Raw genomic sequence first — 22412 nt, forward strand, 5'->3', positions numbered from 1 at the left:
AAAATTTAAACTAATTTAAGACAGAACAACACAAGTTTCCCTTTCCCAGTAACTTTTTTTTTTTGGTATGCATATAATTGTGGGGATCAATCCTAGGGCCTTGAACACACTAGTCAAGTGCTCTAGCTCTGAGCTACATCCCCAGCTCACCATTAAACACTAGGGATGCAATGATGATAAACAGTCCCAGGGCTCAAGGAGCTCATTGTGGAGGTAAGATAAACCATCAAGGATGAAAATATAGTATAATAACTGCCATCATGAAAATAAGTGCAAAGCGCAAAGGAAACAAATAAAAAGTACACCTAAATTAATATTCAAGGGTAAAAGAAGGCTTCACAGAGAAGATAATATTTAAGAAATCCAAAGACTAAAGAGAGTTGACCAGAGAGAGCATCAGGAGAAATGCCCTAAGTAGCAGGATCAGCAGAAGCAAAGGACTAAGACCCAAAAAGAATATGGTTCATTTGATCAACTGAAAACAGTTCAGTTTATTTGGAGAATAGTTTGACCAGAGTTGGAAAATGAAAAGAAATGATGCTAGAGTTAAGCAGGACCGGATTATGCAGGACCCTCTGAGTCAAGTTACGAATTCTGAATTCCTGAGTTGATTCCAGCTGAGGTTCTCCTCCCTTCATTACTACACTAGCAGCTAGCTAGAAAGAATGACTGTGATTAACTGAGGGTGTGGGTATCACAGGTAATACAAAATTGAATAACAGGTACTTTTGACTATAAATTCCTTTACCCATATCATTAGTTTACCCCATAATGTCATCTTAGTGTGGTATCTGAGAAGAGCTGCCCTAGGGTATACCTGTGAAGTAAATCAAGATTATCTTCAGAAACAATAATTATTCAAAAGTCCCATTGCCATGATGGCACAATAATAACAACACATAAATTAACAGGTTAAATTAAATTTGCTCTTACCCAGCATGAGTTCAAACCCTAGCACAACAAAAAAATCTGTCCCACATAAATGGTTTAAAGAAAATGTGATATATATACACAATGGAATATTACTCAGACACAAAGAAGAATTACCTTATGAATTTTGCTGGTAAATGGATGGATCTGGAGACTATCATTCCAAGTGTAATAAGCCAATCCTCCAAACCAAAGGTCAATTGTTCTCTCTGATATGTAGGTGCTAACACACAACAAGCAGGGGGAGAGGAAGAACTGAAATTCAGTGGATTATACAAAGGGAAATGAAGAGAAGCGGGTGGGGGGAGGATAGAAGAGAGTAGAATGAATCAGACATAACTTTCCTATGTACATATATGAATACACCACAATGAATCTCCACATCATGTCCAACCATAAGAATGTGATCCTAATTAGAATGTTATGCTCCATGTATATATAATGTCAAAATATACTCTACTGTGATGTATATCTAAAAAGAACCAAAAAAAATCTGTTACAAGTTTCATTAGATTCTAAGACTAATTCCTATTTACTGATATCTGAGCAGTCATGTACAGAAATCAGAGTTGCTAATTTGGTCATACTCTTATAATTTTTTTAAATTAAAAGGAATATTATTCCCAGCATGTGTCTTCCTGCACCAAATTTATGGGATAAAACAACTACTAGGAGCTGAAAAGAAAGAGACAAAACCAGACATGTCTACTTGAGTTTATTCTTGTTCTTTAAAAAAAAAAAGAAAAAGAGAGAGAGAGAGACAGAGGGAGAAGGACAGAGGGGAGAGGGAGCGGGGCTAGGGACAGACAGGGAAATAACTCAAACACTGAACAGAAACCAAGACTCCAAGACTTGGGCGTACTCCCTCTACCCTCCACCTCAGTTCTCCAGGAGAGTCCCACCCACCCAATTTTCTTTTAAACGAGACACCCAGATCAGCAGCAAAGGTACCTGGGGTAGACACTGAGATTTTGAACACTGGGAAGGAGAGGGAGAAAGTCCCAAAATTAGGAGTTGGAAGAAAAGGGAAGGAATGAGGGAGAGGCTAGGCCCTGGAGGGCGGAGTTGGGCAGCAGGAGGTGGAAGTGAGTCAGTATGAGGGGTTCCCCTCCTGACCGCTGCTGCCCATACTTCCCTGGACCCCAGAAAGCCCCATGGTTTGTTCTGCAGTCCATGCCCTATTCCCAAAGGCCTCACAGGCCTAGCTCTAAGTCCTCTAGCTCCTCCTCCAGCGCCCTCCTCCTTGCTAGCTTCTCCAGCTGCTCTTTGCTGGGCTGACTGACTTCTCCAGCCTGGATCCGCTGTTGTAGCTCTTCCACCTGCCGAAGCTTTTTCTTTAGGTTCTTTATCTTCTTGGCTTTCTCGGTGGTGGCAGCTGAATCAGGTGGATCAGAAGCAGCTGTTGGGGCTACCTGGGAGCTTTGTGGAGCACTGGGGAGTTGGGTTGTCTCTCCCAGGGACACCTTATCAAGAGTCCGGCTCAAGGCCTCTGCCTCTCCTTTCTCCTGCTGTTGCCGCCTTTTCTCCTTTCGCTTCAGGTTGCGTTTGGCTGTCTTGGAGAGGCCTGGTTCACCACCTTCAGGTCTTGATGGGGTAACAGGAGTGGTGGCCTCAGGGCTTAGCCCTGGAGGCAGCTCTGGTTTACTCTTGAAAAACTTAACATACTTATTTTCATACCTGCAGAAAACAGAAGATGTTAAATTTCCAAGAATCACTGACTTTTTGATTCTTTTCTTAACCTTCCAAGTAACTTCATTCTCATCACATTCTACTTCCTTCTTCTCTTTGGGTGCCTCCCCAACTTTGCCTTGCTCTGCAGGAGAGGCTGTAGGAGGGTGCCCAGGATCTGAAACTGTGACTACCATTTGGAGGTTCTGATAAACAGAGGTCATAGGATCAAGATTAGTCACATATAACCCTCACTCATCCCAGAATTTGTGGGCACACATAATTTACCCTTCTGGAAGGACCCCATTAACTAGCCCTTCTCAAGCCTAACCACGCACACTGGGACCTCCTCCTGGGGCACATAGCCTTCTTTCACCCTCCGCTGCTTGCGCCAGGTCCCGTCAGGTCTCTGTGTTGAGGCGATGTACTTGCCTGAAATGAGAGAGATTAAGTTGGAGAGTTATTCTTTCTTATTTTCAAATGTTTTCCAAGAAGAAAGAATGCATAAAAGTACGTAGCTTCCCTCAGCACCCATCCTGTCTACAAAATGCCAACAAAGGCATCTTTTCCTCTATCAACCCTCAATCCCTCTCTCATCATTATTTACTGAGTGACTATGCACTGTACAATATACCACCTTGCCCTCAAGGAGCTTCTATTTTTATAACTTAGTAAGAGAGGATAGGCATAGACAAAGTTTTTAAAAACAGAGCAAGCCAGGGGTGAGGGCGTGCACCTATACTCCTAGGACTTGGGAAGCTGAGATAAAAAGGACCATTTGAGCCCATAAGTTCAGCATCCTGTCTCAAAATAAAAAACTAAAAAGGGCTGGGAATGTGACTCAGTGGTAAAGCATCCCTGGTTTCAACCTTCAGTTTAAAAAAAAAGGGGGGGGGGACAAAAAAACAGTAAGAGGATATCAAAGCACCAGTACACAAGAATATGCGTAAAAGATACTTGCTGATAATTATTAAAATTAGCAAAAAGCTGAAAGTAACTTAAGTGGCAATCAACAGATAAATGATTAAATAGATTTGGTTTATCCACACAACAGAACAACATGCTGTTGTTAAAAAGAATGTTAGCTATAGCTGCCAGGTGCTGTGGCATCCCCTCAGCAGTAAAGCACCCCTAGGTTCAATCCTCAGTACCAAGAAAAGAGAATGTTAGATACAAATGTACTGACATTGAATAGTGTATATGATATACTAAGTGAGAGAGTCGCAGGATAACGTATAGAGGTCCTCAAACCCTTTTACTTCAGGACCCCTTTACCCAGAGCCTCACACATGCTAGCAAGCGTTCTGCCACTGAGCTAGCTACATCCCCAACCCTTGGAACTGGGGATCGAACCCAGAGGTATTATACTACACTGACTTACATCTCCAGCCCATTTTTTTTTTATTTTTTGAGATAGGGTCTTGCTAAATTGCCCAGGCTGGCCTCGAACTTGCAATGGTCCTGCCTCTACCTCCTGAGGAGCTGGGATTACCGGCTGGCACCACTATGCCCAGCTTCCTTTATATTCTTATTTTACAATGTTATGTGCTTCTTTATGCTATGTAAAAAATCGTATTCATTATCTCCTCATAAAAGTCTGTAAGCACTAGGAAGTTGTCAAGTTCACAGTGGCAGAAGTTTTCCAAACTTCTCATTTTCACTTGAAAGCTTCAATTTTATTCTTGATAACAAATACTGTCAATTGTTTTCCTTGAAATGACAGGCTTGCTTCCTTCCTTCATTTTCAAAAGAATGACTGTCAAATACATCTGACAGATTTTGGTTTTGTTTATTTTGTAAGAAAGGGGCTGCTAAATTGCTGAGGTTGGCCTTGAATTTAGGATATTCCTGCTTCAGTCTCTTCAGCCCCTGGGATTTTAAGCAAGTGCCACCACAATCAGCTGCAAAAATGGTTTTGCTTAAGGAAGTTCTAAAAGGGTTTTGAAGGCCCCTGCACCACCCCACCTCCAAATGTCCTGGAGAACACTCTCAGAATCTCTGATAGAAAGAATAGATCCCATTTTTGCTGGAGCAAGAGGCAGGATTTAAAGGTCTATGAATGCAGGTGTGGCACACACCTGTAATCCCAATATTCAGGAGGCTGAAGCAAGAAGATCGCTTGAGCCCAGGAGTCTGAGACTGACCAGGGCAACATAGCAAGACCCTGTCTAAAATACAGGGTGTGGGGGGTGCAGCTTAGTGGTAGAGCACTTGCTTAGCATGGATATGGCCCTGGGTTTGATTCCCAGCAGCAAAAAAGAAATTCTATGTAGTCTGCGTATGAGGACAAACAGAGGTGTGGAAGGACACATACCAAGCCTTTAATGTTGTTTACTTTAATAGGGATAACCTGGAAAAAGAGAAATGGCAAAATCATTTAAAAAAAAAAAATATATATATATATATAATTACTCTTGTTAAAAAAAAAGAAGTAGTACTTTTATAAGAATAGTAAAAAACAATTTTTAAGAGAAAAGTCAAGTCTAGGACCTCCCATGAGGATTACGTATTTTTACACGAATTTTTTTTTATTCAAAATGCAAATATCAGTTGGGTGCAGTGGTGCACACCTATAATCCTGGGGACAGGAGGCTGAGGCAGGAGCATTCCAAATTCAAGGCCAGCCTCAGTAATTAGGGAGGCCCTAAGCAACTTAGTGAGACCCTGTCTCAAAATAAAAAAATAAATAAATAAAGGGGCTGGGGATATAGCTCAGTTGGTGGAGTGCTTTTCTCAAATGCACAAGGCCCTGGGTTCAATCCCCAGCACTGCAAAAAATAACTAACTAACTAAATAAATAAATAAATAAATAAAAATAAAGAGGGCTGGGGAATGTAGTTCAGTGCTCAGTGGTAAAGTGCTCCCAGGTTCAATCACGAGGCAGGGGGGAATAGCAGCCAGGCTGGGAATGAAAAATGGGGCCAGGCCAGACCAGATGCAGTGGCACATGCCTGTAATCAACAACTCAGAAGGTTGATGCAAGAGGATTGCAAGCTCAAGACTAGCCTCAGCAATTTAGCAAGCTAAGCAACTTAGTGAGACCCTGGCTCAAAATAAAAAATAAAGGGGCTGAGAACATGGTTCAGTGATTAAACGCTCTGGGTTCAATCCCCAGTATCAAGTAAAAAGAAAATGGGACCAGATCTTAGAAAGTCTTAGAAACAAGATCAAGGAATTTGTATTTTAACAGACAAGTAAAAGAAATACTGAGGATAAGGGGCTAGGGTTGTGGATCAGAGGTAGAGGGTTCACCTACCATGCATGAGGCCCTGGGTTTGAGCCTCAGCACCACATAAAAATAAAATAAAGGTATTGTGTCCACCTACAACTAAAAAACAAAATATTAAAAAAAAATACTGAGGATAGGGATTGGGGTTGTGGCTCAGTGGTACCGAGCTTAGCTGGCATGTGTGAGGCACTGGGTTCAATTCTCAGCACCACATATAAATAAATAAAATAAAGGTATTGTGCCCATCTACAACTAAAAATGTTTTTTAAAATGTCCACTGACAACTAAAAAAATAAATAAATAAATAGAAATGCTGAGGATATGTTTTGGATAGCAGTGACAGTATAGACAGAAGAATGAATACCAAAGAATGAAAAAAAAAAACCCCAAAACTGAAAAGCTTCACGGAAGAACTAAGACTAGTATGGGTTCTGAAGACAGGGTTGAACTAAAGTAAATGAGAAAGGAGACAGAATGGATCTGAAACAAAGTTCATTCTAAAACAAAAACTCAGATTTGAGAATAGAGATGGCATTTTCAGGACGGCAAACAGAGAAGTCTGGCTGAGCCAGAAAAAGGGCTGCTATAGTGACCTTAGTGCTCAGACCTTGAATGCCAGTTAAGGAGTTTAATATGCGGCACATGGCATGCATTCAATAAACACTTGTCAAATGAATGAATCCTTTATTCAAAGCATTTTTGTAAGGCCATGGATATGAATAAATCCTTTATCCAAAACAGTGTATACCAGTTAATCCGGCATGATGAGAAGATAAATTAGAAAAGAAAAACACTGATCTAAGGAAACCAGTTAGAAAAAAGACTGCAATAATCTTTTTCTCCTACCCCATCCCTACCCTTGTCATTGGCAATTGACCTGAGGGGCACTCTACCACTGAATTACAGACCCAGTCCTTTGTATTTTTTGAGATAGGGTCTCGCTAAACTACCCAGGCTGGCCTTGAAACTGCAGTCCTCCTGCCTCAGCCTCCTAAGACTGCAATGATCTTGTCATGAAGAGAAAGAATTAGCTGAAAAAGAATGCAAAGGAAGACACTGATGCTAGTATATTAACAAAGAATCTACAATACTTGGTAATTCACTGACTAGGGGAGGGGTAAGCAAGTAGGAAATCAAAAACAATTCAATACACTTCTAGTAATCCCAATGTTAAGAATTAACATAGGGGAATAGTTCCAGCAGGAAAAAATACAAAGAAAGAAGATATAAATATGTAAAAGTTATGGCATTATCTATGAATAAAACTTAAAAACAAAATTTACATCCAATTTTACAAGAATGTTAAATGTATATAGTACATCTGTTTAAATGATGATAGAAGCTGGGCATCATGGCACACACCTATAATCCCAGGTACTCAAGGAAGCTGGGGCAGGAGGATCACAAATTCAAGGCGAACCTCAGCAATTTAGCAAGGCCCTGTCTCAAAAAGTAAAAAAATAAATAAATAAAAATTAAAGAGTTGGGGGCTGGGGTCATGGCTCGGTAGAAAAGCATGTGAGAGGCACTGGGTTTGATCCTCAGCATCACATATAAATAAATAAAAAAAAGTCCATCGACAACTAAAAAAAAACAAACAAATTGGGGGCTGGGGTTGTAGCTCAGTGGCAGAGTGCTTGCCTAGCAGGTTTGAGGCACTGGGTTCCATCCTTAGCAACCACATAAAAATAAACAAATAAAACAAAGGCATTCTGTCTACCTACAACTACAAAAAGTAAAAAGACATAAAACTAATTCCTTAAAAAAAAAAAAAAAGAACCTGGGAATGTAACTCACTGGTAGAGCACCCCTGGTGTCAAATCTGGATAACACACACACACACACACACACACACACCAAGACAATGATAAAAAAATTTCAAAAAAATCTTATAATATGATCTAATAGAAAACATAAGAAAATTATACATATACCATGTTGTTTACTTTAATAGGGATAACCTGGAAAAAGAGAAATGGCAAAATCATTTAAAAAAAAAATATATATATATATATATATAATTACTCTTGTTAAAAAAAAAGAAGTAGTACTTTTATAAGAATAGTAAAAAACAATTTTTAAGAGAAAAGTCAAGTCTAGGACCTCCCATGAGGATTACGTATTTTTACACGAATTTTTTTTTATTCAAAATGCAAATATCAGTTGGGTGCAGTGGTGCACGCCTATAATCCTGGGGACAGGAGGCTGAGGCAGGAGCATTCCAAATTCAAGGCCAGCCTCAGTAATTAGGGAGGCCCTAAGCAACTTAGTGAGACCCTGTCTCAAAATAAAAAAATAAATAAATAAAGGGGCTGGGGATATAGCTCAGTTGGTGGAGTGCTTTTCTCAAATGCACAAGGCCCTGGGTTCAATCCCAGCACTGCAAAAAATAACTAACTAACTAAATAAATAAATAAATAAATAAATAAAAATAAAGAGGGCTGGGGAATGTAGTTCAGTGCTCAGTGGTAAAGTGCTCCCAGGTTCAATCACGAGGCAGGGGGGAATAGCAGCCAGGCTGGGAATGAAAAATGGGGCCAGGCCAGACCAGATGCAGTGGCACATGCCTGTAATCAACAACTCAGAAGGTTGATGCAAGAGGATTGCAAGCTCAAGACTAGCCTCAGCAATTTAGCAAGCTAAGCAACTTAGTGAGACCCTGGCTCAAAATAAAAAATAAAGGGGCTGAGAACATGGTTCAGTGATTAAACGCTCTGGGTTCAATCCCCAGTATCAAGTAAAAAGAAAATGGGACCAGATCTTAGAAAGTCTTAGAAACATAAGAAAATTATACATATACCTTTTTTTTTTTTGGTACCAGGGGTTGAATGCAGGGGCACTTAACCACTGAGACACATTCCCAGCCGTTTTTTATATTTTATTTAGAGTCAGGGTCTCCCTGAGTTGCTTAGGGCCATGCCGAATTACTCAGGCTGCTTTGAACTCAAAATTCTCCTGCCTTAGCCTCCAGAGCCACTGGGATTATAGGTGCCCACAAACAGCCTGGTCACCCATGATTCCAACAATTAGATGCTACTATATTTGTAAATTTAGAAAAGGATATGCAATAATGAAAATGTTATATTGGGATAATAAGATTATAAATATTTTTGTCTTGCTGAGTGGGTGGTACACACCTGTAATCCCACAATTTGGGAGTATGAGGATTGCAAGTTTGCACCAGTCTCAGCAATGTAGCAAAACCCCGTCTCAAAATAAAAAATTTAAAAGGGCTGGGGATGTAGCTCAGTGGTAAAGTGTCTCTGGGGTCAATATCCAGTACCGAAAATTTTTTTCTTTTCTTTTAAAATATTCCCATTAATGTCGTTGACATACTGTGGATTTCTTAAATATATGATTTTAGGTGGCTTAGAGAATTATAGGTACACTAAGGAGAGTGAAATTATCTTGATCAGGTAATTCATACAAATTGGAGACACTGCACCTCTTGTGATCCTTGGAAGATGAGCAGGATTTAGACAAGTGGAGGTGAGGGTAGAGTTGAGGAAAAAAAAAGAGAAAGGGAAGTACTTCAGGTACAGGGACATGAGCAAAAAGGCAAATAAGGTTATTTGCACCTCTACTTAAAATTCTTCCTGGATTCCTATTTCCCTCTGGGTACTTACATGGAGTCACACACACAGGCCTTCTTGACCTAGCTCCTGCTAGTCTCCAACCTCTCACCCAGTCAGCCACTCACTTTCTGCTCTAGCCACTGAAACTGTCACAAATCTCACCCAGAACCGTGCCTCTACTCTCTGTCTTTTTGCTTTATTTCCTTGGACAGAAATAGACTTTCCTTGTTTCTTATCTCAGTTAATTCTTACTGGTCTTTAAGTGAAGTTCAAGTATAAATACTCCAATACAGCTTGCCCTGACCTCCCCACCAAAACCAAGTTAGAAGCTACCTTTCATGCACACACAGCACCTATTTCAGCCTTTATCATTTCTAATGTTTAATATAATTATTTGCTTGCTTGAATGCAAGGACTTTGTCTTTGAACTTTGTAGCAAGAGCTTTGATCACAGAAGACAGTAAATACAGGTTGGATTAATTAATAAATGTAAAAGTTTAAGTATATTATGGAATAGCAAGAATCCAGCCTATTTTGGACAAAAAGGCATATACAATGAGAAAAGAAACTAGAGAAAACTAATGAATATATGAAAGATCTCCAATCTCTACTGCATTTGGAATTTAAGCCTCAGATTGCAGACCACCAAAGACCTGTAAGGCAGTACAGGTGAATCTGCTTAAAGCAATGTTTTAAAACTAACCTGAGCTGGGCACAGTGCTGCACACCTGAAATCCCAGTGACTCAGGAGGCTGATACAGGAAGATTGCAAGCTCAAGGACAGCCTCAGCAATTTAGTGAGGCCCTAAGCAACTTACTGAGACCCTGTCTCAAAATAAAAAATAAAAAGGGCTAGGGATATGGCTCACTGGTAAAGTTCTTCTGGGTTCAATTCCCAGTACCAAAAAGAAAAAAAGACTAACTTGAAAATATGAGTAGTCATCCCTCAGCATCTGGAGGGAATGATTCCAGGACCCCCCAGGACACCCAATCCTCAGGTGCTCAAGTCTCTTATATAAAATGGCATAATGTTTGCGTATAACCTACTCAAATCCTTCCATATACTTAAAATCATCTCTACATTATTTATAATACCTAATACAATGTAAATGATATGTAAATTCTTTTAACTACATTGTTTAGGGAATAATGACAAGAAAAACAAGAGTAGTGACATGATCGATACAGAAACAAAAAACATATTTTTTAAAAAAAGAGATGGATCTTGCTCTAGTGCCAATGCTGGTCCCAAACTCTGGGCTCAAGCAATCTTCCAGCCTCAGAGTCCCCAGTAGCTGGGATTACAGGTATACACCACACCCAACTCTGAATATTTTCAGTCTGAGGTTGGTTGAATCTGCAGATGTAGAACCCATGAATGTGAAGGGGTGACCGTACAATAAACTAAAGGTGGAGAAAATGAAAGCAATAGCTGTAACAAAAAAAGACCTGACTTGGAAAGTCTTTGTGGCATTGAAAGGAAAATGAAAGGAAAATTCATTTGAAGGATAAATTAACAGGATCCAAAGAATACTAAGATTTGAATTGGAGAAGAAATAGTGAAAATAGTGTTACAATGAATTTAATTTGATGCCTTTCATATGTATTATCTTGTTTTTCACCCCATGTCTTTGGGTAAATAGGGCATACGGTAATAACATTTATTCACACAAGGATTTTAAATCTTTATTGAGCACTTACTATTGTGCCAGGCACTGTAACAGAAGCTAGAGATACAATAATGAATAAAGCAAGATTCTTGCCTGCTTGTAGCATACATTCTTGTGAGGAAGATAATAAATGAGAACACAAACTAATTACAATATCACTCTTGAAATGTGGAAAGCGGGAAGAATAAAAACCACTGACATATACAAAGTCCAGAGAAGAAAACTCTGTGAAAATAACTAATTCAATTCTAGACAATCAGTGTTTTACATGGAATCAGAAAGAAAGGGACAATACTAGAAATAACAAACACTAGAAATACTGAAGTTAAATGCACAAAGATTACAGCAGGCCCCCTTTATCTCTGGGGGATACATTTCAAGACCCACAGTAGATGCTTGAAACTGCAGATAGTACCAAACCCTATACACAGGTTGAGCATCCCTAATCCAAAAATCCAATATCTGAAATGTTCTAAAATCAAACATTTTGATTGCTGACATGATGCCACAAGTAGAAAATTCTACCCCTGACCACATGTGATATATCACAGTCAAAATGCAAGTACACTAAAAATACTGTATTAAATTTCCTTCAGGCTTTGTATGTAAGCTATATTGGAAACATAAATGAATGCTGTGTTTAGACTTAGATTCCATTCCAAGATATTTCACTATGTATATGCAAATATTCCAAAATCTAAAAACATCCAAAATCCAAAACACTTCTGGTCCCAAGCATTTTGGATAAGGGATACTCACCCTGTATTCTGTTTTTTCCTATGTATACATATTTATGCCAAAGCTTAATTTATAAATTAGGCACAGTAAGAGATTAACAATAACTAATAAAATAGAACTACAATAATATACCATAATAAAAGTTAAATAAACACGGTCTCTTTTCTCTATTACTCTCTCAAAATATCTTATTGTACTATACTGTATTTTTGGACCTGAGCTGACCACAGTTAACTGAAACCATAGAGAAAAAAAACTGCCGATAAAGGGGGAATACTGCATAGTTGAAGAATTAAGAGAAGTAAAGATAGATTGTGAGGAAAGGCAGAGCAGAGCTTCTTGAATGGCCATTCTGTGTGGAAGCCCTCTGATATACAAATAGCTCATTATCACATAGGAGCACCTATTTTATGTTATCTTGGTTCCATCCTCTGGCCTTGATGGTATCCAAGGGTGAAGTCAAAAAGAAGGGAGAGGTTTGGCGATTCCCACCCCTAGAAATAAAAACCAAGGGCAGAATATCAGGACTTTCAGATAACATTTTTGAGAGAATCAGAAAGTACAGATTAGGGTCTGCTACTCTAAAGTTTTTAAGCTTTGTCATTTCCCACATCTATTGTTTTATAATTTTCAACCTGTTTTCCTTAAAGCTATTAGCAATAAAAACTCTTAAGCTGAAAAGGGCCTTGTTTGAGGGGTTGCAGGAAGACAGTAAAGAGATAACACAGCAAGGCTTGGGAGAACTCCAAGGGACTAGAGAAAGTGACTGGTAAAGATGTGTTAAGTCTCTGGGATCTGCTTCAAACACAGAGATCTGGGTCACAGATCTGAGTCTGAGGATGATCTCAGGGTCAATGATAATAAGACCTAGGGGTGGTTTCCAAAAATGAGATCAGAGTTGGAGGAATGACCCTGGAAAATGGTCATAATTATTTCTCTCAAGGAAGTAAAGGTACTAACAACAGGAAGTGATTCACAGAAAAGGACAGAATAATGCCATGGAGACCAAAAGAGTTTTATGTGACAATAGGTGATTAAGAGTGTTAAAAGTATCATTTTAAAGGAGTAAGTGATTAACACCATTAAATAATGCAGTGAGATCAAGGACAAGGAAAACTGAGTAAAAGTTAACTGTTTTTGGCAATTTGGAAATCCCTGGTTATCTCCAAGAATAGAGCTTCGGAAAAGAATGGTGGTTAGAAGCCAGGCTACAAATTAATTAAATATGATAAACAGAAAGGTGCAGTGGCACACGCCTGTAATCCCAGAGACTCAGGAGGCTGAAGCAGGAGAATTCTGAGCTCAAAGCCAGCCCAGCAACTTAGCAAGGACCTGTCCCAAAATGAAAAAAATAAAAAGGGCTGAGTTTGTAGCTCACTGGTTAAGGACCCCTAGGTTTAATCCCTGATACAAAAAAAAAAAAAAAAAAAAAAGATAAACATTTATAGAAAGCTTCCTATGGGATATGTACTGTACTAAGTGCCATAGAGATAACAATATGAACAGCAAAATGGTGCTTAGTTTCAAAATATTTACACTCTTTAAGTAAGGGTGAGCTGGGCAAGTTAGGTAAGCAAGGAATAAGACAAATTTATAAATGTCATAAGTAATCCAACAGATACAGATAAGGAATAAATAATTACACTCCATTTGGTGAGGGAAGGTGGCAGGAAACTAGGAAAACCTCAAGAAATTGACATTAAAAACTAAGTAATAATAATAACAACAACAACAAATAAGCAACCAACATTTTACAGGCAGAAAAGAGGAGAAACAAATAGGAACAACAAGAAGCAAAATCATAGCAGTAGAAAACTCACAGTACATTAAGAATGATTACAAATAAGCACTTATTAATGAGAGCTACATTACACTGAAAACCTCATATACTTTATCTTATTGAATCTAGACAGTGAATAGATATTATTTAAAGTTGAGGAAACAGTCTTAAAGAGATTATAGGCACACACCTATAATCCCAGCTACTTGGGATTGTGAGACAAGAGGATCACAAATTTGAGTACGGCTTATACAATTTAGGAGACTGTTTCAAAAGGTGTGGGGGTGCTGGGGATGTAACCCAGTGGTAAAGTGCTCGCCTAGAATGCCTAAGGTCCTGCAATCAATCTCCAGTATTAAAAAAAATAAAAAAGACAAGTGCAAGATCATAAAGGTAGCATGTAGCTATAGTTATATTCTGAACTCAGGTCTGATGCTAAAACTTACTATCTCACTGATGCTCTACTTCTCCTATAAAGCTCAGTTTCACCAGAGGGTACAGGAAAACATATGTGACAAATACTAGAATGAAAACTAGTTTGTACTCATAGTAGTGTTGTGTCTTATTGTAAGCATGTAGCATGAAGAGTCCATATATCAATCTGAACGTTAACTCCCCAATGGAAACAGCAGCAATCTTTTATTAAGTACTTGCCAAATAGTGTTCAATATTTATAAATATTATCTTATTTCATTTTCACAACTCCAAAGTATTATTCCAGCTTTATAGAAGATGAGAAATTTAATAACTTGCCCTAAGTTAGTAAATTGCATCAGAAATTGAACTTGGGGTAAGGACTCCCAAGGTTATGGTCTTTCTTTTACCCTGGTACTAGAGACTGCCTACCACTGCTACTTTCCCAGCCCTTTTAATTAATTAATTTTTTTTTTTAAATTTTTTGGTACTGGAGATTGAACCCAGGGTCACTCAACCATCAAGCCACATCCCCAGCAAATTTTTGTTAAATGTTTTATATTGAGACAGGGTCTCACCAAGTCCTTAGGGCCTCACTAAATTGCTGAGGTGAGCCTTGAACTTGCAATCCTCCTGCCTCGGACTTCTGAGTTGTTGGAATTACAGGCATGCACCATAACCTCCAAAAAGAGCTGGAGATGTAATTCAGTGGTAAAGAGCCCCTGGGTTAAATTCCCAGTTCAAAAAAAAAAGGACTAGGGGATATAGCTCAGTGATAAAGTGGTAAAATGCCCACCTGGGTTTAATCCCTAATAGTTTAAAAAAAAAAAAAAAATTAAAAGGATATGTTAAATGTGGATCTGTGGATCTCTGGTTCTGGAATTACCAGTCATGAGTATAAAATCAATATGAATTAATTTCATAATTAAGAAAAATAAATGAAGGGCTGGGAGTATAGCTCTGTCATAGAGTGCTTGCCAAGATGCACTAAACCCCAGGTTCAATTCCCATACCACACCACAAAACAAAACAATAACTCTAAATGTAGGCAAAAATTTATACACAAAAAAATTCAGAGGGCTGTGCTGTATGTAGCTCAGTGACAGAGCACTTGCCTAGCATGTGTGAGGCACTGGGTTCCATCCTTAGCACCACATAAAAATAAATAAAATAAAAGCATTCTGTCCATATACAACTATAAACTTTTTTTAATTTTCATGAAATTCTTTTTAAAAAATTAGAGTTTACAGCTCTTTTAGAATCTGCCTAGAAGCTTTTCCAGTTTTTGCCAAAAACACCCCAACCCCTATAGCAGGCAAAAAAAGGTTCTGGAAATAATCTAAAAATTCAATTACAGAACAAAGGTAAAGACTGAGGATGTGGCTAGAGGGAAAGCAACTCTGACTTCAATTTCCAGCACTTAAAAAAAAAAGAATTTATGTCATAAGGTTAAATTAAAAGGCAAGATATAAAAACATACAGAGCTGGGCGTAGTGGTGCATGCCTGTAATCCCAGTGACTCAGGAGGTTGAGGCAGGAGGATCGTGAGTTCAAACCCAGCCTCAGCAACTCAGCAACTTAGTGTGCCCCTGAGCAACTCAGTAAGACCCTGTCTCTAATAAAATATAAAAAAATGGCTGGGATGTGGCTCAGCATCCCTGGGTTCAATCCCTGGTACCAAAAAAAAAAAAAAAAAAGGCAGAACCTGGTAGTAGTGTATAAGATGAGATGGAACAGTAAGAGACTAGAGATAGGACAAGTATTCAAGAGGTCCCAGCAATATTTGTAGAATAATGGAAACAAAAATTTTAGCAGGCGCTTAGAATGACCCAACTACTGTGCTTGACACTTGGCCTATTAGTTCTGCTAACCCATACACCAATCCTTACATAATAGTAATAATTACAAAAGAATGTTTTGAACTGTATGCCAGATATGTACATTGCTTCATTTAAATTTTAATTCTCACAATAATCTCATGTTCTAAGAGTTGTTATTTCCATTTCATTAATGAGAAATATTCCCAAGGAGGTATACCTAACAAATATTGAAGATGGAGTAAGTATAATGGCAGTAGGAATAAAAGAATATTTTGAGAAGCAAGGTGTCATGGCATATGCCTATAATTCTAGCTGCTCAGGAGGCTGAGGCAGAAGAACTGCAAATTCAATGCCAACCTTGGCAACTTTGTGAGTTCCTATCTCAAAAAATAAAGGTGCTGGGAAGTGGTAGAGTGCCTACGGTTTCAAATCTAAATACTGCTAAAGAGTTAATAAGAATCAGAAAAAAAAAAAAAATTAGGCAGGTGCAGTGCCACATGCCTGTAATCTCAGTGACTCGGGAGACTGAGGCAGGAGGATCCCAAATTCAAGGGCAGCCTCAGTAACTTTTTTCTGTGTCTGACCCTTTTTTTGCAGTGCTGGGGATTAAACCCAGGGTCTCAAACATGCTACGCAAGTGCTCTATCACTGAGCTACATCCCCAGCCCACCTTTTAATCTTTATCTTAAAGAGAATATATCTAATATTTTCCTATTAAGTATAACGCTAACTTTCTGAGATGAAATCTTCACCAAGCAAAGAAAATTTCCTTCCATCTTTGATTAATAAAATCATCATTAGTATTAAAAAGTGCTGGGGATTGAACTGAGGGCCTTGCTCATGCTAAGTAAGCTCTCTACCACTAAGCTACATCCCCAGCCTGAGGAATCCCCTTTTTAATACCAGCAGAGGAATTATTTCCATCACATATTTACATGATGGTGCTTCTTACCAGACAACAGGTTGGTTTTTACAGTGTCACCTTCCTTGCTTTAGAACCTGTTTTGCAGTTGTAGCATTTAAATTGTTTATCTCAATATTTTTCCAACCGTGTTTCTAGAAACCCTGCGAGTGTTTCAGGGGCTTTTGCAACATAAGATGGTTATATAGAGAAAATAAACTCAAACTGTTTCTCCTACTCTATGCTCACAACACAGATCATTTCTGTGATCTCCAAATGTGTGGGGATTTCTTCCTACCAACAAGCAGTCAGTTCTGCAGCAGATACCATGTGAACTTCCTCTAATTCAATTCAGACACTCTCTACTTGGAGGTAGAACAGTTTGAGGGCTCGGTCTCATTAGACTGTCCCCCACTTCAGATCCAGTTGCATGTTTAGGCTTTTGAGACTTTTGACCTTCTGGCCACCAGCTGGGGTTCCTACAACCTCCTCCTGGCATTTGATTAAACTGCTAGAGCAGCTCAGTGATATGGTGGTACATACTTGTAATCTCAGCTACAAAGGAGGCTAAGGCAGGAAAATCACAAATTTGAGGACAGTCTGGGCAACTTTGCAAGATCCTGTCTCAAAATAAAAAATACAAAGGACTGGGGACGTAGCCCAGTGGTAGAACACTTCTGGGTTTAATTCCCCAGTACCAAAGAAAGAAAGAAAGAAGATATTTTGAAGCTGGGCATAGTGGCACATACCTGTAATCCCTGCAACTCAGGAGGCTGAGGTAGGAGGATCACAAGTTCAAGAGCAGCCTGGAAAACTTTGCAAGAGCCTGTCTCAAAAAAAAAAAGGGCTAGGGCTGTAGCTCAGTGGTACAGTGCCCCTGGGTTCAATCCCCAGTAATGCAAAAAAAGAAAAAAAATTATAGTTTGACAACTGATGTAAAAGGGAGGAGGTGGATGGCAAGAGAGAAGTAAAAAGCCAAGCCTGTGTGGTTTATGCATGTAATCCCAGCAATTTGGGAGACTGAGGCAGGAGGATCACAAGTTCCAAGCCAGCCTCAGCAATTAGAGAGACCCTATCTCAAAATAATAAATAGGCAGGCACAGTGGCACATACCCATAATACCAGTGTCTCAGGAGGTTGAAACAGGAGGATTGTGAGTTCAAAGCCAGCCTCAGCAAAGATGAGGTGCTAAGCAACTCAGTGAGACCCTATCTCTAAATAAAACACAGAATAGGGCCAGGGATACGGCTCAGTGGTCGAGTGCCCCTGAGTTCAATCCCCAGTACTAACTAACTAACTGAATGAATGAATGAATAAAGGGCTGGGGAATAGCTCAGTGGTAGACCACCCCTGGGTTCAATCTCTAGTATTACCAGGGGAAAAAAAAAAAAAAAGAAATGATGATGTAAAAATACTCCAATTGCAATGAAAAGACCTAGTGCTCAGATCTTGGTTTCTACTTTCTAACATCATTCTTCAATAGAATGAACAAATATTCCTTGGAGAAATGTCTGATTCTAGAACTGAAGCAGGAAATATACACTAGATGAGCCTGGAGCACCTTCAAAAGTAAGGGAGAGCTTACTTGATATGTCAAAGAGGAAGGGGTCAGTTAAAAAATAAAAGAGTTCCCAATGTCTAAAGCTGGAACATTTGAAGGGTTGGGGATGTATCTCAGCAGTAGAGTGCTTGCCTAGCACACACAAAGCATTGGACTCAATCCCCCACATCAATAAATAAAGCTGGAATATTCAAGCAATAAAATAAATAAAATAGTATTGGATTAAAACCCTAAGTATAAAATAAAAATTGATGTCAATATTGATATAAATAAATGATTGAAAAAATAAACAGGGAGAAGAAAGAAATTTTCTGTGCAGAATAATTCGAAATGATCTCTGTCCGTAAGGAAGAAAACCCAATATCCTACTCCTGATATATGGGCTGCATAAATTACTTCCCTCCAAAGAATACAGTAACAGAAAGGAGGTAAAGTGGAGAGAAATTCTATAGTAAAGAAGCCTTTCAACCACTATCTCAGACAGATGACCATGGTCAATATCAATAGTTAAAAAACCATTGTGATCCTACATTACTCTACCTCTGTGGTTTCCCCCCAATACACATAACCCCATCTAATCATGAGAAAAATGTCAGATGAATTCCAATAGACAGAAGGCATTGTGAGTGGTGCACACCTATAATCTCAGTGACTCCAGAGGCTGAGGCAGGAAGATCAGAAGTTCAAGGCCAGCCTGGGCAACTGCAAGACCCTGTCTCAAAATAAAATGAAGAGGAACCAGGGTGTGGTGGCACATGCCTTTAATCCCAGCAGCTCGGGAGGCTGAGGCAGAAAGATTGCAAGTTCAAAGCTGGCCCTGGCAACTTAGCAAGGCCCTTAACAACTTAGTGAGACCCTGTCTCAAAATAAAATACAAAATAGGGCTCAGTGGAGTGCCCCTGAGTTCAATCCCCGGTTCCTCCACAAAAAAAGTGAGGTTATCTGACATAAGAGGAAAAATTAAAAGGCAGGGCCACAGAGAAATAGAAAAGATTGGAGTAACAGCCATGAGAAATTTAATGACACCTGGAAAAAGTATTGGCAAGAAGCTGTGATCTGACAGAAGTTAACATTATACTGAATCTGCTAGTTTCTGGGCTTTTTCTCTAGCAACATGTAGCAGTCTAGAAGCAGAAGCCAAGAAACTAGTTGATGGGCATGATTCAATAAAACAGAAGTCCTTGTCTTATTATAGAAAATCAAAATGAATAAGAAAACAAAAAGGATAGTGGCCATACAGGCCTAACTAAGCAGCAGCAAAGGTAATCATAAGGTACTGGTAGACTCAACAAAATGGGAAGGATCAAGAACCAGAGATCTGGGGCTGGGGATGTAGCTCTGTAGTAGAGCTCTTGCCTAGCATGCTCAAGCTCTTGAACACTGCACACTCCCACAAAAAAAGAATCCTAGAAAGGACAAAAAGCTGCATCTGTAGATTTGAGGTAGTCAAAAAGGTGAAGGAGCTGGGTATAGTGGTATATGCCTGTAATCCCAGCTAACAATCACATATTCAAGTTTTATTTTGAGTAGCTTGTTTCAAAATAAAATAAAAAAGGCTGGAGATGTAGTTCAGTGGTAGACCATTTGCCTACCAAGCATAAGACCCTGGGTTCAATCCTCAGTACCACAAAAAAAAAAAAAAAAAAAAAAAAAGGAAAAAAAAGTCACTGGTAAGAAGGCTAAAATAAGTACTGGAGAGTACCTGAAGGGAAAGTAGTGGTAGTGTCACTGATGAGGTCCACGTTGTAGTGATTCTGACATATATCTGGTTTGAAAATACAAAGGTAAATCAATGGTCTCATGCTGAGGAACTAGGAGACTGGAGAATTCCAAAAGTCCTAGAGACGCTGAGAACAATAGCAAGAAACAAGAGTAGAGAAAAAAATATGATTTGAAAGGTCTGGGTTCTTGTGGACGTAAATAATGGCACTAAAGTTTTAAAGAAACTACTATAATTGCATGGCAATGCCTTCCACAAGGATTACAGTGAAAACGGTAGGCCAATGGAAAGGAAAAGAATAGTTTATTCCTTCCTCTCTTCCACACTGGCAAAGAGAACAGAAAATGGAGCAGACGTGATATCTGGATTTTTATTAAATCAGGGTTAAGGGAATAAAAAAAGGAACTGGATGATAAGTAGTATTTTCAGAGTACACATCAGAAGTTGCACACATTAAAGAAAAATTATGAATAGTGAGCACAAGCAAAGATGGTGTACCACTTTGAAATGTGAGGCTGAAGAGGAGTGTCCTGGATTGTCATTAGGTACCATAGGATAGAGGGCTGAGGTATAAGAAACATATAAAGCAGCAGAACAAGCAGCATAAATGGCACATTTTAAAACACACTGCACTGCACATGCTCAGTGTCGCCCGCACAGAAGACTGCACATATACCATATAGGCTACAAAAACATAATCAACCTTGCACTTGCATAGCATTTTACAAACTATTTTAGCATATATTACCCTATTTCACTCTCACTGCGTCTATATACTACTGTGCACATTTTTCTAAAGACAAGATGATCAGGATAGGGCAAAACCATGAAGAAAGCCTTTATTCTCAGTTTCTCACATACACAGCAGACACTCCAGCATCTCAAACAATCGGGCTAAAATTCTCAAGCCAAAAAGAATAGCAGGTTCTACCAAAGAACTTGGGAGAAAAGTCCCTAGACACCTTCCTGTTTGCCTTCTCTCACCATCACCAGGGGAGTTAGAGATGGGTGGTTCCATTAACGAAAAAACTCAAGTTGAAAGTTATATTAAGTACCTCCTCCCTTCACACCTCCAGACTTCAGTGACCCAACAAATCAAGATGAGGGGGGAGAGTGGGAAAGGCACTAGGTAGCAATGGGTTGATCTTCAGCAGATACAGCTTCGAAGAAAAAGAATGAGAACGGGGATGGGTAGGACAGGAAACAGGTATAGCTAAGACATGGGGGAGGGGGGAAGGAGGGGGCTGGAATTGGAGGGAACTAGGAATGTAGGAGTCCATAAGTCTGCAGAACCAAAAAGAGGTATGGGAGCTCCAATCGCTGGAGAAAAACTGAGGGTCCGTGAGGGTCCTGGAGTAGGGAGCATTCAAAGACCCAGGGTTTGGGTGACCGGAAGCAGAGACCCCCCAAACACGAGACCAGAAGGGGGCGCAGTTGACACCCGGGAGGAGAGAATCAATGGGGAAGGCGGTCCGGGGGGCGGGGCAAAGGAGGGGCCCCGGGATGGGCGGGGCACAGACCCCTTTCCAAGTACGAACCCCTACCCCGAGAGCCCAGGGAGAAGCGACTCCGCGACTCCCGTACTCACCGCCGGTCTCGTCAGTTACATAGGGAGTCGCCATCTTGAAAACGCAAACCACTTCCGGCGTGAGCGGATTGGGGTCCCGCCCCCCTCCCCACCGGAAGTGGAGTTCTGATCATGGCAAGCCACCATTTTAGTCTTAAAGGAAGAGTGCACCATTTCGTGGGCGGGGAGAAAAAAGGGGACTAGAGACTAAGGTAGTTAATAAAATAAAGCTTTGAACTCTTACTGCCACCCATACCACCTTAAGCGCCTGCTGCGTGTAAACTAGTTGGGAACCGGGAGAAGTTCCGATACACCTTCTCTTTCATCCCAGAACTTCGTGTACATCCAGGACAGGCGAGGGGAAAAGGGCGCAAGGCCCAGTGCGCCCGAGAGGGGGACTAAAAAGAAGTAAAGGAAGAATATTCAGGTTCTGGCCTGCACCCGGGTCCCAGGGAGACTTGGAGACATGGGGCAAGCAAACTCCAGGAACGTACTGGAGTGCACGAATACTGCTGAGAGCATGTGGAAGACCCCAACTAACCCTTAGAAGGTGGGGAGGTCGAATTGGCGTGCCTATTGCCCCCGGTTGCCCAGCTTAACTCTCTACACCGAGACCTACGAAAGAGGTTTGCAAGTCGGGGAGCGCTGCGGGTTCGTCCCCGCAGCCTCAGGGTTGTTGGCGGCTTTCAAGGCCGAGTTGGGGCAGGCGGGCAGCCCTGGGCAGGCTCTGCCTCTGCGGCGGCCCTGGGTATTCAGCGGCGAAATGACTTCCTGCCCTGGCTGCCTACCGAACGACCCTCTGAAGGCATCCGGGCGGACCCAGTTAGTATTCCGTTCAA

The 22412-nt window shown here is 40.1% G+C and overlaps 1 protein-coding gene and 1 non-coding gene across 5 annotated transcripts; one reads left to right on the plus strand and one right to left on the minus strand.

The window, feature by feature from the left end:
* Window positions 1–1322: 1322 nt before the first annotated feature.
* Pym1 (PYM homolog 1, exon junction complex associated factor) lies at window positions 1323–22355 on the minus strand. Of its 4 annotated transcripts, none has more exons than XM_047548198.1 (4): window positions 21595–22355; window positions 12214–12304; window positions 2930–3030; window positions 1323–2607 (listed from the first exon to the last, which is right to left on the minus strand). In XM_047548198.1, exons 3-4 carry the CDS (start codon window positions 2959–2961, stop codon window positions 2124–2126), a joined length of 516 nt encoding a protein of 171 aa, XP_047404154.1. In that variant the 5' UTR covers window positions 2962–3030; window positions 12214–12304; window positions 21595–22355; the 3' UTR covers window positions 1323–2123. The 4 variants fall into 4 exon arrangements, with proteins under 4 accessions (XP_047404154.1, XP_047404155.1, XP_047404156.1 ...); XM_047548199.1 differs by lacking the exon at window positions 12214–12304 and adding an exon at window positions 4913–4948 and having other exon boundaries at window positions 21595–21632; XM_047548200.1 differs by lacking the exon at window positions 21595–22355 and adding an exon at window positions 4913–4948 and having other exon boundaries at window positions 12214–12277.
* On the plus strand, window positions 15243–15306 carry LOC124984104 (U7 small nuclear RNA). The gene has a single exon (XR_007108566.1). It is a non-coding gene; the product is annotated as a U7 small nuclear RNA (small nuclear RNA).
* Window positions 22356–22412: the final 57 nt, after the last annotated feature.

This window comes from Sciurus carolinensis, chromosome 4 (genome assembly GCF_902686445.1).
Source record: "Sciurus carolinensis chromosome 4, mSciCar1.2, whole genome shotgun sequence".
Taxonomy (NCBI): Eukaryota; Metazoa; Chordata; class Mammalia; order Rodentia; family Sciuridae; genus Sciurus; species Sciurus carolinensis.

Excerpts from the sequence above, each read along its gene's own strand:
- Pym1 (XM_047548197.1), bottom strand. The coding sequence starts at position 21,628 with ATGGCGACTCCCTATGTAACTGACGAGACCGGCG. Across the intron at positions 3,031-21,594 it reads TGTAACTGACGAGACCGGCG|GCAAGTACATCGCCTCAACA; the intron begins GTGAGTACGGGA and ends CTCTCATTTCAG. Across the intron at positions 2,608-2,936 it reads CCCCAGGAGGAGGTCCCAGT|GTATGAAAATAAGTATGTTA; the intron begins GTGCGTGGTTAG and ends TGTTTTCTGCAG.